This window comes from Larimichthys crocea, chromosome XV (genome assembly GCF_000972845.2).
Source record: "Larimichthys crocea isolate SSNF chromosome XV, L_crocea_2.0, whole genome shotgun sequence".
Classification (NCBI taxonomy): domain Eukaryota; kingdom Metazoa; phylum Chordata; class Actinopteri; family Sciaenidae; genus Larimichthys; species Larimichthys crocea.
In genome coordinates, this window is record NC_040025.1 from 16,749,845 (window position 1) to 16,766,518 (window position 16,674).

Below are 16,674 nucleotides of genomic sequence, written 5' to 3' on the forward strand. Positions count from 1 at the left end.
GCCCAAGGGTGAAGCTGGTGTCTGCATGTGTCTGTGCTACTGGGGGCAAATGAACTGGAATTATATAATCCGTGTTAAATGCCAATGAACTGCAGTTTCCTTGTTATTTGCAGCTTTAGGGGAAAATTAAGAGGAAATAGCAATTTTCTTGTCAAAATAAATTTGGGTACATCGCCACCATTTGCCTGCTGGGTTAGATTTCTGTCTGTGCATCTGTTCAAAGTGTGTGTGCATAAGAGTGTTTTATGAATTCAGTCATTATGAACACCTGTGAGTGTTTGCGTGTGTCTCAGCTGCATTTCCATATCATCACGTGTGTGTGTGTGTGTGTGTGTGTGTGTGTGTGTGTGTGTGAGGGATGGCCTTGACATTAAAATTGAAAGACAGCAATTTTTTTTTTTTTTGCACTAACCTTCACTGGTCTGTGTGTACACCAAGGGTGTGACCTACTGTTGGCCCGGCTGACTCAGCCAAACGGTATTCCTGGATGGGTGGAAGTTCACCGGCCCTTGTCCACCAGCAACAAGACCAGAGAGCACAAAACATCGGAGAGAGCTCTGGATAAAAACACAAGCGGCAACGGTGTATCAATGACTTACACAAGGCATGAATCATTACAATGAGGGGAGGTGCTTTTGTTGTCTTTCCATTGCTCTCTCACACTCACACACGCAGCCCTTAACTTCAAAACAGGTTTACACACATATATATGCACATGCACACACACACACACACACACCACATGCGCATGCAAATAAACCCAGCACTCCGTACACCTTCTTCTCTCTCTCTCTTTCTCTCATATACTTCATAGGTATGTATAACACCCTCCCTCCACTCCTGGCTGCACGCTCCACCCTCAGTCCTAGAGGACAGGCTGGTTAACCCAGGAGGAGGGGATAGTGGGGGAGGGAGGGGAAGGTAGAAGCAGACGGAGCTCAGATTCATTTCTGCTGGTGTTGCTGGAGGCACAGCACATTGCAAGAGCATAACGTGACGCACAAGGAGCGGGGACACACACATGGCTATCAAATGGATTACTCTGACATATACTTGTGAACTCCAGCAACACAAGGACAATACAATCAGCAGACACACAAAGGACTTCCACAGACCCTGCAGAACACCACTTCCACACTCACAGAATTAAAAGGAAAAACTAAGTGAGATTTTTTTTTGTGTCCACCCTAATTCAATCAGGAGCCAGCTGATATTACACTGACTTGGATTGACAGCACTGAAGATGTCAATGTTTTGTGCAAAATTGTGAGCGCTTCTTGTCACCATTGAAGTGGAATATAAGTAAGTGCATTTTATTTACTCTGTGGTGAATGTTTAATTTGGTTACTAATACTGATTATTATACTGATTTGATTAGTATAAATACTTCTAATTATAATGCTCCAAAAAAAATTTTCTTCACTGAAAACATTTTACAGCCCAGTGGTCTGTAGGAACTCAAACTTGTTCATGTAGTGAGTCAGTGTAAATGTTTACTGACCAATCTGGGTCATCTCCTAACAGTATGTATTGTCCGTGCAGACACACAGACGTAACTCACATATGTAGTATTTTACAATTTATATTGACTCTAATTTTTTATTAATGTTTTCATTTTTACAGTTACTACAGAGTAATTTGTTTTATCCTTGGTATCATTAATCCTAATTTTCTGATTAGTATACGACTTATTCTGTTAAAACAGTAGTAGGTCTGGAAACACTTTATTTGGATAATCTGCCTAGACATAGTGAGAATAAGAGTATTTGTAACATTTGAACAGTTGATCAGCTGAGATTAAAAAAAAAAAAATGTTTTCTCATATTCCACCACTGTGTTGAAGATTGGATCAGGTTTAGGAACAAAAAACATCTTGGTTCGGTATTCTCATAAATTGTCACATATACGTTTTAGAAAATCTGTTAAACATCTACAGACAAAAGGAAACTGTTGAAAAGTTACAGATACTGTTTAATCTGTGGGTGGACTATCCAAATAAAGCGTTACTTTAGTTTTTGTTTTTCCTGAAAGAAAATCTTAAGGAAAGAAAGAAAATCTGTCCTTTGATGAGAAAGAGGAAAACATTTAGAAACACTACTATAACAATACACCTGTTTCTGAAAAATGCACTTATGACTGAAGTGAATAAATTAATGAACTGATTATACACTGAAAAAGTGTGTCTTATATAACATATAAACTGATGTATGATTTTTACATACAAATACAAAAAATAATTTAAATGTTGTCATCTGTTTATTTTAAATAATTAAATATCAAATTAAGTAGATTTGACATGTATATAGTCACGTTATACATTATGCTTTTGATGAAGTCATGATACTTACGGTATGTATTTACCATGCCTGTCAGTCCCGATTTCAACACATGTAACATATGTTAATATTTACAGTATGCCCAGTGCTTGATTGAAAATATTTTGTGGCCGAGCCTAACTGAAAATGCATGTCTTCCTCTAATTTTTTTCCATGGATTAACAAAACCTGGAGGAAACTGTCAAGTTGTTCATTTGATCTCCTCCAGGATGGACTGCAATGGTGACGGCTCTTAATCCTTTGTCCCCCATAGTCACCAAGACGAGAGCAAAATACACCAAGAGAAAAGGACACGCGTGAGAAAGCTTACAATGCACTGACAACAAGGTGAGACATGACAAAAGGCATATATACTCACCTTGGGGTACTCTTCTTTTGTGTGCATGTGTGTGTCCTTTTCTTTGTGTGTGTGTGTGTGTGTGTGTGTGTGTGTGTGTGTGTGTCCTGCCCGTATTTTAAAACACAAAAAGGTCTTTAGACGATAAAAAGGAAATTTGTTGTCCCAGACTGGTTTTGTGTTTATGGTACACACAAGTCTAGGTCTTCAAAGATGATTGATTTGTTTCCTGACTTTTAAAATATTTGTACTTAATATATAAATGGGAGTTAGAAGTTCCTCTTCATAGTGAAGCAGTGCTTTCTATCAACAGAGCAGTTTGTCTTCTTTGTTTCCACCAGTGTAATCGAAGTTGGATCGACTGATAGAAATATTTTTTTAGATTGAGAGTAGGAAGCTGTTTGTGTTATCCAAAGTGCTTTAAAAAGGTTTTTCCATTAATCATACACTTTTCTTATTTTTTTGTGTTTGGCAAAATCTATAATTTGCACAAAATGACTTTGTTGATTGTAGCTCCCATCAGGAAAAATCATCATCATCATCATTACTGTTATTTTCATGGTCAATTTAATCTGGTCTCTAACAGGGAATCATTTCATCGTGTACATTTCATCACGTGGCACGGATCTGACCATATCAACTACAAAACCTCCAGGCTTGTTTTAGCTGATGTGGTAACACAGCGGCCCAGTTTCCATTCTTCTGGGGAAATGCTCTGAATTTTATATCAGTTGTGTGACATAAAGAAGAACTTTTGTTTAGGGAACATGCTCATTGGTAGTATTCTGGTTAATGATACATAACAGTGAAAGGCAGTCAGTGGTCTTATGAACAGGTTTTATCAGTACTGATAAGGGGACTTGGACCTAGTGAGTTCTGTCCACTGGCTGGTGTGTTGTGGAAATAAACTCATAGCAATGTTCTCTCAAGGAGCACTGTAGGACACACACAAAAGAAATATGGGCTAGTAATGAGTGTATTTGTGTGTGCAATGAGGTGTAGTCCCACATGATTAACATTTAATGGGTTGTTTTGGCAATAAAATAAAAAAATAAAGTGTTTACTTCTATTACTCACGCAGGCTGCCGTCTACAGCAGTAACCAGAATGACACTCACAATGAAAAAGAGGAATACATCACAGATACAGAGCTGTGAATCAGATTTTTAATGACTACTGCAGGTGCCTTCACAAATTGAAATATGAATGTATGCGCAGTATCCACCTGTCATTGTACCAACTCATTCAGATGGGGAATTCATGCTGCACATGAGAATGTCAATGGGGAACTAATTTGAAATGAATTTCTGCTGCATGTGAGAGTACCAGAAAGGATCTAATTTACTGTTATATGTGGTTTCTAAAAAGAAAGCATGGTCATATCTGCTTTATTATGTAGATTATATTCTGCACAGCCCAGAGTGTGGCACCACGTGATTCATCCAGACCTTCATTGTGTAAGAATCTATTGATCAGTATGTAAATAAAGTCTTTTGCCATGCAGAAAAAGCAGCACAGAATACCAAAGCTTAAGTATATCACATGATGTGATCTCATTTCTGATGCATATGTTTATTTCCAGCTGGCTTAGATGCAGATTAGACCATTTTAATCCTGTTTCCTCCTGCCAAAGTGTATTACTGAGGATGATAATTCATATCAGTGAGAATAATAATAACCATATCAGAATTTGTTTCCTCTCCAGTTTTCATCCTTAATGACAGGAGATGGGGTTGGTTAGGAGAGAAGAGAAGAAAGACACAGAGCGGGTGGATGAATGTGAAAAAAAAAACAAGTGAGTGGGAAAAATATTAAGGAGGAAGAAGAGTAAATTAGATGAGGAGGTTGGCAACAGGTTGTTTGAGTGTACATCGGGCTGATAATGAGGACAGAGAGGTCCTCATTAATCAGATTGGATCAAAACTGGTCAAAGGGAACTAATCAAGGTACTAACATGCACACACAAGACAGGTGGGGAAGTGATAGATCTTTCATTATGTCTGGATTATTGCACACAGTGCCCAAGCACCTGTTTGCCTGCCACCACCATTTCATGTTAGTCACTGATTAGCTTTAAATCTGCCAAACAGGCTCATCCACACTGTCAGTGTTTATAAATGCAATATGGCGCTCTGTGCATGAAAGAGTGAATGTTTCTCTGCCACACCAAGATATGGTAAGACAGAAGAAGAGACAGGCAATATTTTGACATCAAAACACAGTCGACAGACAGGAGGTCTTACCACCTCATCCTTTTCAAATTTTAATTTCTTGGTAAAAGTCATTTCTTATTTGACTATAATTAAAACTTAAACTTAAAGGACCACAGCAGCAGATTTACATGTTGCAAGACATCCATTGTATTCTGCACAGAACACAATATAAATGTCTATTAGCGAGCTTCAGTTATGTAAACCTTCACAGTCAAGATCGAGTTTGCATTGATTTTTGTTAAATTATTTAAATCATCATTAAGTAACATTATAGTAAGGTGCAGACTTCAGATCAATTTGTGCTCAAGCTGCATTACCACGCAGCAATAATGCAACACTGACAAACATAATACAGACTTGATTTGATCACTGTGGCATGTGATACAAATTTCATGTCTTAATTTTTATATAATACAGCTCTGTGATGAGCTGGTGACTTGTCCAGGGTGCACCCCGCCTCTCGCCCTAAGTCAGCTGGGATAGGCTTCAGCCATACTGTAACTCTGATGAGGACAGAAAATAATGAAAACAATGGAAGTTTGGGACTGTATAAATAACGGCATAAACTATAATGGTATAGCCTGCATTTGCAAATAATACACAAAAATGGTGGCTATATAAAATGAATATAAGCTGCTAACATACTCTTAAGTTATTTTTTTTACCTCACCTGAAACCAGCCACAATCCCTCCAGTTAATGAACTGATAATGAACTGTTAATGAAGTCTATGAGTCCAATTTGAGGAAATCCAGATTTATTAAAGTATCCTCTGACCTTCTGATTATTTTGACTATTTGTTAAATTGACAGAATGGCCAAATATTTATATTGCATTGTGTAATTATTATCTCATCCCAAAATGTGTATCTAGGACGTTTTGTACTCTAGGATGATTTAAGAGTACACAAACACAAACAGAAAGCTTTTGAAACTCTGCATAGCTGGAACATGACGACATAATTTGTTAAAGGGAATGACCCAAACATGTGTGAGCAGCTTTAAAAGAGGACTTATATGTTGAAAGATGTGAATGGTTGGTAGCTATAATGGTTTTTGGTGTGTTTTAACTACCTGTTCCTGTACTCCCTGAGGCACTGTTGACCTGTGTACATAGGATGGGGAGGACATGAAAATGGATGGTTGCACACTGGTTTGCATCTAGAGAGAAAAGCAAGAGAGGAATCGACACCACCATTTATCATAGTGATAGCTTTAAAGTAATGGGTGGAAGCAACATACTCTACTAACTACTAAAAGCAGTGTCTACAGTCCATCCAGCACAGCGAGATGGAATAATTTGTGTTTTACATTAAGTCGATCAGACAGATGGGAATGCCGTGTGGTGCTTGCGTTATTATAGAGAGAGCAAAGCAGAATACATTTTCGGAGACAGGGGATGTAAAGGAATACGTTAAACAGCATTCAGCGCAGCTCTGCAGACAATATTTACCTTCTCTACATACCCTCACTTCATGGAATTTCCTCTGAGGACAGGAAAAATCGGCGCCAGAAGTTTTGAGCTATGCGTGGGTCTCCTGCATTCAAGCCATTGAGCAATTTTTTAAGGCAATCCGTCTTGATTTCTTGGATTCACAAGTCATGCAAACGAGACATGTGCATATTTGGAAAAAGCAGCTTTGTGTCCTTTAGGAGTTCACGAAAACAAGGGCAAACTCTGAATATATCAAAACAAGACTGAGAAATGAAGTAATCCTTTGTGAAGGAAGAAATGTCTGCATATGATTTACACATAAGTCTTGACACCACAACAGAAGATTCGTCTGACTATTTTTTTTAAATAATAAAATTTTATTCTATTGAATACAATTTGGGGACATTAGTCTTTCTGGCATTTCTGTAATACTGTAGATTTATGTCTTAGGACACACTGGTATTACCTTACCGCCCCATGTCATTACACCTTATCTTCACATAGGCATGCTTGAAAAAAGGAATTTCACATACGAAATTAGTCACATGAGCAAATATGCATAATGAGATTATATGAGGGTATAAAGGACCGCTGTGGCACAAAGAATCCTCTCATGAATTATGCTGTAATTACAGAGAGGGGAACAAGGATCCTCAGGGCCTGACAAAGAGAGGCCAGGAGATTCCTTGATGAAAAAAGGCCTTGTTGTCTAAACCCCTGCTTAAAAAAAACTTGAAAGAGAAAAATAAGAACGAGATAATAAAAATGATCTTTGCAGATTTAATAAGGGTTGGTCTCGGTTTAGACATTTATGGCTGAGTTATGGTCACCTTGTGTGGCTGCATGGTTTCACTCACACCAAAACATTGCTGTCTGACTTCAGAGGAATGGTCACGCTCAGATCTTCTTCCTGTCACCCACGACTCTACCTTCATGCTGACTGGCTAGCCAGCTGGCCTGGCTTGTCATGCATTCATCTGAACACATTCCTTCGGCAAAGCCAGCATGTAACACTCGATAATATGTTCAGCTGTGTTATCTCATGCACCCAGCAGTGAGTACGCTATTACTAGCAAATTGGCCATTAGGGTCTCAGTAGAGTAGTGAGAACAACCTTGTAATATCTTGTTAGTCACACTCAATTGCACAATACCACACTGTAGTTTCCCTTGTATTTTTAGTTGTCCTTGTACATTCATCAAAAAAGATATATCAATATGGTGTCAATCAGCACACACTGTGGTAAGGAAGGCAGCATAGCCCCCCTTATCACCCCCTTTCAACAACTCTTTTCTTTTACCTTTCCTGGGATGTTTTTTTCAATTTCCTTCATCGCCCTTCTTTCATCTCCCTTAATTTTTCCTCTCCCAGACTTTCTTTTACATGCAGTTTATTTAAACAAGGATGCCCCAAGCGTCCCATGACTCTGTTTTTTGAAATTGTCATCTGATTCCTATCAACCTTCTGTTCTTAAGAGCCATTTATTTATAAGCATAAGAAAAATAAACGTAAAATTCATTGAGATCAAGACAGAGTGTGACCAGGGGAAGAGAAAAGAATTCACGAGTGTATGAGAGAAAGTTAGCGAGGGGAGGGAATGAAAACAGGAGAAAACAGGAATGTATGGGGGTAAGCATGGGATGAGAGCGATTATGAGAGCGGAGGTGAAGGAATAAGAGTGGTGGGATAGAGGGGAAAGCTGTCAAATCAACCTTGAGAAAATATGAAAAAGAAAATAAACCACGTTGGACTTGCGTCAAACAGAACTTGAGGCTTTGAGAGATGGCTAAACACAAACACTGAAGACTTATTAAAAAATTGGAGACAGCACCAAAAACATAAAAATAGTCACAAGGCAGCGTGATCTGTACACTCTCTGGCTTTCATTGCTTTCAGTCACATCTCATAAAATTTTTGAGAAGAAGCTATTTAAAGTGTATGATGTGAAACATTTAACAGATGCACCAAAAACAAAGAGCCCCTGTGAATCATTTCTACATCTCTACATGCATCTTTTGCGTCAAGAATTTGTTAAGGGCAATTGGAAGATATCAGAGGTCAGACAAGATACAGATATTGTGATAACACAGAATAAGTAAATTGTTTGTTGTTAAAATCTGCAGATGGTAAAATCTGAACTTAGACTTAGTCTTGTGACCCTGCACCAGTTTGACTCTGGTGATTATTTTGTGCATGGTATAATTAAAAAACAACAAAAACAACTTTTCCACATTAACACATTGTTTGTCTTTCAGGAATGGAAAGCATCACGGACTGGGATGGGTTAGCCCTCTCCTCATTGGTCACCACAGGAAGAAATAATTTCTCTTTGTCGTCGTCTTTGTTTGTCTCTGAACTGACCTCCCTCAATAGTTCTCACAGTGGGGGATCCTTCTTCGGGATCTTCCCTGAGAATGCTTCCACCACCACGCCTCACACCCTGCCCCAGCCCAGGGCGAGGGACCTGGGCCTGGCTCGGGCAGAGATCGCAGTGCTCGGGTTGGTGCTGGCTCTTACCACCCTGGGGAATAGCTTTGTGCTGTGGGTGCTGCTGAGGAGAAGGAAGCATAATGCGCCCATGCACGTGTTCATGGTCAACTTGTGTGTGGCTGACCTCGTGGTGGCCCTCTTTCAGGTCAGTTCATGAGATACTTCAGAGCCTTACAGGAACATGAACATGTTTGTGGAAGCAGAACATTTTAAAAAATGTCTGTTTAAGATGGCACAGGTTGCAAATTGCAAATAGTAAACTTTAACTGTGGTTTAAGGTATTCATGTGATTGGTGGTATAGTACCTGAACTGCTTCGCCACACTAAATAGCTAAGTTATGGGCACAAAATGCCCATTTTAACAGAGTAAAAATGGTATTTAATTCAGTGCTACTGCATTGAACTGTAAGGTGTTCCAGCTATTCACACCTGTATGTGACAGGTCTTGTCCATAGCAAAAGTATATGACCTTTTCTATATTTTTCTTTCTGTCAACAAATCCAATGAAAAGACCAAAACCAAACATATGTTAGCCCATCTGTCAGTACTTTGGCTTTCCTACCCTGTCTGTGGCTTTTAAACATCCCACAAATATGTAGTTTAATTATTTTTAAAAGGCTCTGTCATTTCTCAAAATAGCTGGGCAGTGTGGTTTCCAGCAAACTGGAGTAAAAGGTGGATTTGTTGGGGACTACTGTCAAGCTGCGGATTAACACACATTTGGCAGCAGCAGTAGCAGACCAGAGTCAAAATAAATTACAGTGCTAATGTTCACGGTAATTAAGGAACATGTCACCCAGTGCAACACTGTAGACAACACTGGAGGTCTATGACAGAGAAACATAAGGTGTCAGGACTAGCTTGTTCGCCAGAACCAATTTGTTAGTTTTAATCTTTTTACAGGATTTGTTGACCAAAAGAAAAATTCAAAATAACCCCAGGTGTATCCTTTAGTTCACATTTCTAGCAAATAAATAAATGTTTCTTTTTTTATTTTGTGTGTCCAGGTTCTTCCTCAGTTAATATGGGACATCACAGAGAGGTTTCAAGGGCCTGACTTTCTCTGCCGGTCCATCAAGTATTTGCAGATTGTGGGCATGTTTGCTTCCTCATACATGATAGTTGCCATGACAGTAGACCGACACCATGCCATCTGCTGCCCATTGCAAGCTTACCGTGGGGGAGCAATGTCCCGCTGGAACACCCCTGTTATGGTGGCCTGGGGTTTGGCGCTAATCCTCAGCATACCGCAGGTAGGGAGGAGTGAATACACATACAAACAATACCTCACTAGCACTTACACAAACAAAAACACATAGTGAAATAGGAAATGAGAGCTCAGCAGGCATTTACACCCTGATTTCTCTGGTCAAACTCAAGATGTTGTTCTATTTTTAGCTCCATGAGGTCATTGCAGTTCAGTCAATGCAATGGAAACTGACAGTCACGTCTGTGGGTGTGCTGACCACCTCCTTTTGTTTGGTCCATCAGGTGTTCATCTTCTCTCGCTCAGAAGTAGCTCCTGGGGAGTACGAGTGCTGGGGTCACTTTGCTGAGCCATGGGGGCTGAAGGCCTACGTCACCTGGATGACCGTGGCAGTCTTCCTCCTACCTGCCCTCATCATTACCATCTGTCAGGTAATGCTGGTTGTGCTGGCGGGCTGGACTGTCACTAATTGCACTCTCCACAAAGAGCCATTGACTAGGATTACATGCTGTAGGCAACATTATCCAATAATGAAGCGCGTGGCATGAATGAAATTCTGTTTTGTTTTCATTGAGGGCACATTTGGCAGACATTGTTTGATAACTTGTGGGGGGCTGTGGTTGGTATTATGTAGCATCCCATGGTGGATAGGCATTCTGGATTGCCTCCCATCAGGCCTGTTGCTCTATTTACGGAAAGATATTTCCAGGGTCCAGCTATTTCCCCTAATTAACACAGCACTTGGAAGACCACTGCTGAGACGGCTGCTCAGAAAATCTGCCCACTCTGAGAACCTCCTGCCAGGAAGTGGAATGTACCAGATCTCAGCCAAACATAGAATCCCTGACCTTTTTTCATTATCGGATTTCAGATTGTGAGGCCTCATCAGACTCTTTTTCAAGCATATAATGTAGTTTCTACAGAAGGAAGTAATTCTGAAAGTTTGCAAATGACTCATTAAGCACATGTAGTTTACCAGTGCATAGTGTGCTGTGTGGAATGGAGTGCAGCGTCTATACCTCATAAAGCTATTTTAAGTTATACATGGAAGAAGAGTAATGGTTGGCAGTAACAAAAATTAAAATCATTATCTATTATTACCTGATTTCAAATCTTTTCTCCCTAGTTTCTCTGGAGAGCGTGAAGGATCATCTATAAAATTTTATGGTAGCTTTTCTGTTTGTAACAGAGTGGAGGAATACCCATATTGCATAAAAATGTCTGTCCCTGGTTTATGACAGCTGGTGAAGGCCAACACACACACTCTCTCTCCCTCTCTCTCTCTCTCTCTCTCTCTCTCTCTCTCTCTCTTTCGCTTCCAATTCCCTGTCACTGTAGAAGCAGAAATGTAAACAAGATTGTGTGGAGAGAGCAAGATAAGCATCTGAATCTGGCTCGTGCCACTCATAAAACTTAATCCCCAGGCCCTGAGGTCTATAAATGTCTTAATTTAATGTCTTGTCATATTAATCTGTGCTGTTTCTTGAAATATATTCCTATTTTTCAGATAAGAATCTTCAGAGAGATTCACAACAACATCTACCTGAAGTCAGAGAGGATGGTGACGGCTGAGTTGAAGAAGAATGAAATCCTTTTCCGCTTCCACAGCTTTAAGAAGGAGGATGAGCGGGCCAGAGAAAGGGGGAGACAGGCGTCTGGAGGAGGGGGCAGGGACGGGAGAGGACAGCTCCTAAAGGGTGTGAACAACAACCCTCACAGTAACAGCCATAACAGCCAAGTGGGCGAGTGTTATGACTATGTACCATCCACTGCTATTCAGTATAACAGTTGCTGTAGTGACCATGTGACAACAACAACGTCGCCTACACAGCAGCAAACACTGAGCAGCTCAGATTGTCACGAGTCCTACACATCTTTTGAGCTGGCCTCTGGCTCACCCCGTTGCTCCCTGGACTATGCCCCCCCTCACCCTCCAGCCGCTCCACCTCCCAGCATCACTAAAGCCATGTCCAAGACGGTGAAAATGACCCTGGTCATCGTGTTGGTCTATACTGTCTGCTGGTCGCCTTTCTTCATCGTCCAGCTTTGGGCGGCCTGGGACCCCAATCCTCCAGACCAAGGTCAGCCACATACTTGCTTTACGAGTACTGCTTATCCATGATGTCAGCCTGACTGCAGCATTCGCCTATGTTTGTGATTAACCCTAAAAAAAAAAAAAAAAAAGCAACAAAAGCAGACATCTGGTTATAACTATTGCCAGCGAATTACTTAAGTTGTTTTTCTCAGATGGTTTAATCCCCCTTAGCCCAGTTTAGCCATTTAATTAGCCTAAATGTGCAAAACCTGCACTATAAGCCGCCAAAAACAAAAGCAAAACAACCAGGTCTGCTTTATAGCATCAACACCTTGATCAATGTTGTTGTCCATCTTAGTGAGTCTAAACCTCTGTTCTAGCTCAGATGTGGCACGGTGAGTGAAATACAACGTCAAAAACAATGTTTATTTTGACCCACAACCAGAAATTCCTGGATGACATAACTGGCCTCTGTACATTTTGACACACAAACAGCATCTGTTGATGTCTTTACCGTCAGCCAGTGATGGAGTAAGCAATACTAGTGTAGCCTTAACTTGTGGCTGGTGGCATGGGCTGAGGTGGTGTCCTCTTAAGCTAAAGACAAACATCAGAAGCCAATAAATGAACTGTTTATATCCCCTACTGATTTTGAAACACTGCCAGATGTTGACATTTCATCAACAATGATCCGTGCCAACAGCTCGCGGACATAGTTGCGTGGATACACAGAGCAGGGCATGTAAGTTTCCATGCACACATGTAAGCACACACACACATGCAAAGTGCACTCACATGCAGATACAAGTATGCATACACATGGACGAGCACTTCCTGGCAGACAGCTCCTGTTCCCGCCGTGCACAAACACACAGAGCTGATTATCATCAGCTTTGTGTTGTAAAATCAGTTTGTTCTTATCTATTGTCCTCAATTAGCCGTGGTGATATCAGCATGTTTTGGTTATTACATAAAGAGCTATTATTAGAATTTAAAAAAAAGCTGAGAAAGGACTTATGCAGGGATACAGTCCCGTTGCTATTTCTAGAGGAAATAAAATTAAAAACAAACAATAAATGGTTTATTTTCAGGTTAAATAGTTGTACATATTTATATTTGTTTCGTAACAGAGAACAATGTCATGTTCGCTGTGACTTCCATCTGGAAGAATGTTCTAGCCGACAAACTGCACATTTACATTTTCATGTGGGTGTGTACTCGTCCCTGAGTCTACATGTGTTTATGCACTTATCTTATAGCGTTTGTGTATGTGTGCAGGAGTGGCCTTCACTATCCTGATGCTGCTAGCCAGTCTGAACTCATGCACCAACCCGTGGATCTACACAGCTTTCTCCAGCAGCGTGTCCAGAGAGCTGCAGAACCTGCTGCAATGTCGGTCGAGACGTGGCCGCCGAGGTTCCCTGCCAGACGACTCCACCACCACACACACGTCCACCACCAAGGACAGTCTGTACTGACAGAGAATGATGAGACAGAAACAGACACACAGAGACATGTTTAAAAGTACGTGCATGAGTGCACATACTCTGTGTTGCAAGGACGTGTTGCTGCACACAACTCAGCACCACCACAACCACCTCCAGCATCACAGCCTGAGAACAGAGAGCATTGACCTCTACCAGATGTTTCCAATGACAAAGGACAGCTGTACTGTCAACAGGCTCTCTATCTGTAATCACCTGTCTTCTCAACCCCAGCAGTGAGGAAGGGTGTCATTGAACATGTCAACACCATTTTATGAGGACACTGTAGAAAATACTATGCGGTGACCGTCAGTGACAGGATCTGCAATGCAAAATGGCCTTGGAAAAAAAGCAGTTTAAGTAGGACCCTGTGCCGGGATTCATATGTGAAATACTCCTGCTGAGACAGAGCAGAATCACAGGAATGCAAGGGGTGGATCACTACATTAATGGCCTTATGGCACGCCTAATGTACAAAGCAGCAGACAAAGCCACGGGTGTAGAGAAAACAAAGCAACAGGCCGAGGGAGAGAAACATACAGACAGTAAGAGAGAGCGAGACAGCTGCTGCACTGAGAACAGACAGGGGATGACATGGATGTTACAGCTACAGAGGTAGTCCTGAGGAAGCTGCCGTCGAAATCTAATAATGCAAACAAACTTTGTTAAATCAAAGAAAGTGGATTACAGACAGATGCTTGAGGCTGAATTCATATTCACTCAGAAGGAATCTGGTTCCAAAGAACAATAGTGATTTAAGAGCAAGACATACAGAAAGTCACTTATGAGGATGCCGCAGTAGAGATGAGACGCTGCCTTATGAGCTGGGTTAACCCGGACAGGAGGTGGGGTAAGCCTAGGAGAAGACAAATGAACAATCCAGGTTTGCTCAACCAACCGGGACACAATCATGTGACTATATTTTGTACTAAGGCAACATATGAGGTACACGTTCATACAAGTATGGAACATGAACATAAATGTTAAGCAGGAAGGAAACATTCACCAGCATTCCATGTACAGTGATGAACAATGTAAAGTATATTTATTGAAAATGTAAGGCACATTAAAACATTTTGTGTAAGATAAATGTTGAATGTAAAACATGAATTTGTAATGGTCCGACATGTGTGTGTAGGAGATAACAAGTAGATGCCAAACCAAAGACTTTTAAAAACTCAACTGTAGCATTAAATAAGGTCTTAACATATTTACAAAGCTTCGATGTATTACATGAAAATACTACCAGTCAAGACAAGTGCCTGTACTAGACAGTTGAGGGGCCTCCCTAACTGGATTCATCTTGGAATGATGTTATTCCTCCAGAGCAGGAATTATTGGATATGTAATATCACCATTGAGCCATTGTTCTTTTATCTTTTTATTTATTGTTGTCATAAAAAAGCATATAAAAAAGCATATATATATATATATATATATATATATATATAATATATATAAATCTACAGATATATATTTCAGTCCTGTTACTGCGTATGATCATGTACAGTTTTATATCACATTTTATCCTGCCTAAGTGAATGTAATTATGCCCTGCAACGGCATGACAGACTTAAAATAGTAATGTTCTGACTTTATATATATATAGATATATATATATATATATATATATATATATAACATATATAATATATATAAGTACGATATATATATATTATATAAGTACGATTATATAAGCAACTCTACAGACAGTAGATGTGATAACTTTCTGTGTGTATAAAATAAGATTACTGAGTTTACTCAGAGGTTAAACTTTTTTTCCATACTAAATGTTCGTAGAAAATGAGGAAATTATTTCAGCACATCCTTTTTTCATGTGAGAGCAGTGTTATGTGAGTCTGCAGGACAATACGGGGATGCTTTCAAGGTGTCTCTGGAGTGATTGTCTGTGCAGAAGGAGAAACCTCACCTTTTCCTCTGTGCAGTCAGGGTGTTTGGGCTTTCAGCACGCCACTGTGAATTTGTTCCTGAGACACAAGCCTTCACTTTGATTCTCTGCCAAATTAAATGGTTACAGCAACAACGTCCTGTGTCTCACTTTGTTATATCAGGAAATAAATGAACGTCTACCAAACCCTCAGGGTGTTCATGTATTTTCCTCATCCTGTCAGGAAGTTGAGAGGCCAGAGGATGATTCTTCTCAGCTGAAAGGGTCAGACTTCAGATCCATCCAGACTTTCAGACTGACAGGAGAGGCCAAACACATTTAGTTTTCCATTATGCTGTCTGTACAGTTCTTAGTGAGCATTACAACAGCTAAATAATAAATGTTTTCCAAGAAATTGAGAACTTGCCACCACAAACACCCACTAGAGAATTTCAATGTGACTCTGTGTTGTTTCCTGAGGATAGAAGAACTGACAGTAACTATTATCGCCCCAACAACCATCATCCCCCCCTTGTCAGAGCACATGATAGATGGTCTGTAGGGTAGGTTACTGCTTTTTTGTAATCCTGTAGTCTGTCAGAGTGGGTGTGTTTATGCTGAATATCCTGATGCTTATGGTTTCCAAGCTGAAGTGAGGTTGATGTCTAAACTCAAGGTCACTTCTTCATTACGTGGGGCAGAGCTTCCTGCTAGGCCTGTAGCTGCAATGGCGTGTAAGGGAAATAAATGAGCCCTCTGTGTGGCTGTCGCAAGGGCAGGAAAAAAGGTGAACTTCCCCCTTCAAATCAATTTAGGGTCAGCCAAGGAGTGTATCTAGTGGCTCTGAAGAATGACGGAGCCCCCCAGCCTTGACCAAAGTCAGCATAAATCAGACCTGGAGCCAGGAGCTTTACTACACTGAGCAATGTGTCTGCATTGCTTAACTCAAGACCCTTCCACAGACCTGATGACTGTCGATGCAGTAACTAAGCTCATTCCAAGACACTGGGAGGCATATCTGACCCCAACAAATTACACAACCCACTCTAGTGTCTTTGTTAGCAGAGAGCACTGGAGCTATTCACTTTATAAACAGAGGGAAAAAAAGAAAAAAAAGAAACCAGACAATCAATCATGCCTTTTCAAAACACCATTTATTTTCTTTGTTTCACTTGTCTGTCTGTCAAAGCAGCTGTAATTTTGAGAAAGATATTTTCCTTACATAAAAGCATCTGCATGCACTGCCTTTGTT

The 16,674-nt window shown here is 40.4% G+C and overlaps 1 protein-coding gene across 5 annotated transcripts; it reads left to right on the forward strand.

Annotated features, from left to right (window-relative positions):
• The first annotated feature begins 915 nt into the window (after nucleotides 1-915).
• Nucleotides 916-14,948, forward strand: avpr2aa (arginine vasopressin receptor 2a, duplicate a). Of its 5 annotated transcripts, none has more exons than XM_019259293.2 (7): nucleotides 916-1,302; nucleotides 2,511-2,663; nucleotides 4,072-8,953; nucleotides 9,816-10,061; nucleotides 10,300-10,446; nucleotides 11,523-12,096; nucleotides 13,329-14,948. In XM_019259293.2, exons 3-7 carry the CDS (start codon nucleotides 8,576-8,578, stop codon nucleotides 13,526-13,528), a joined length of 1,545 nt encoding a protein of 514 aa, XP_019114838.1. In that variant the 5' UTR covers nucleotides 916-1,302; nucleotides 2,511-2,663; nucleotides 4,072-8,575; the 3' UTR covers nucleotides 13,529-14,948. The 5 variants fall into 5 exon arrangements, with proteins under 5 accessions (XP_019114838.1, XP_019114839.1, XP_010746421.2 ...); XM_019259294.2 differs by having other exon boundaries at nucleotides 4,378-8,953; XM_010748119.3 differs by having other exon boundaries at nucleotides 8,574-8,953.
• The last annotated feature ends 1,726 nt before the right edge of the window (nucleotides 14,949-16,674 follow it).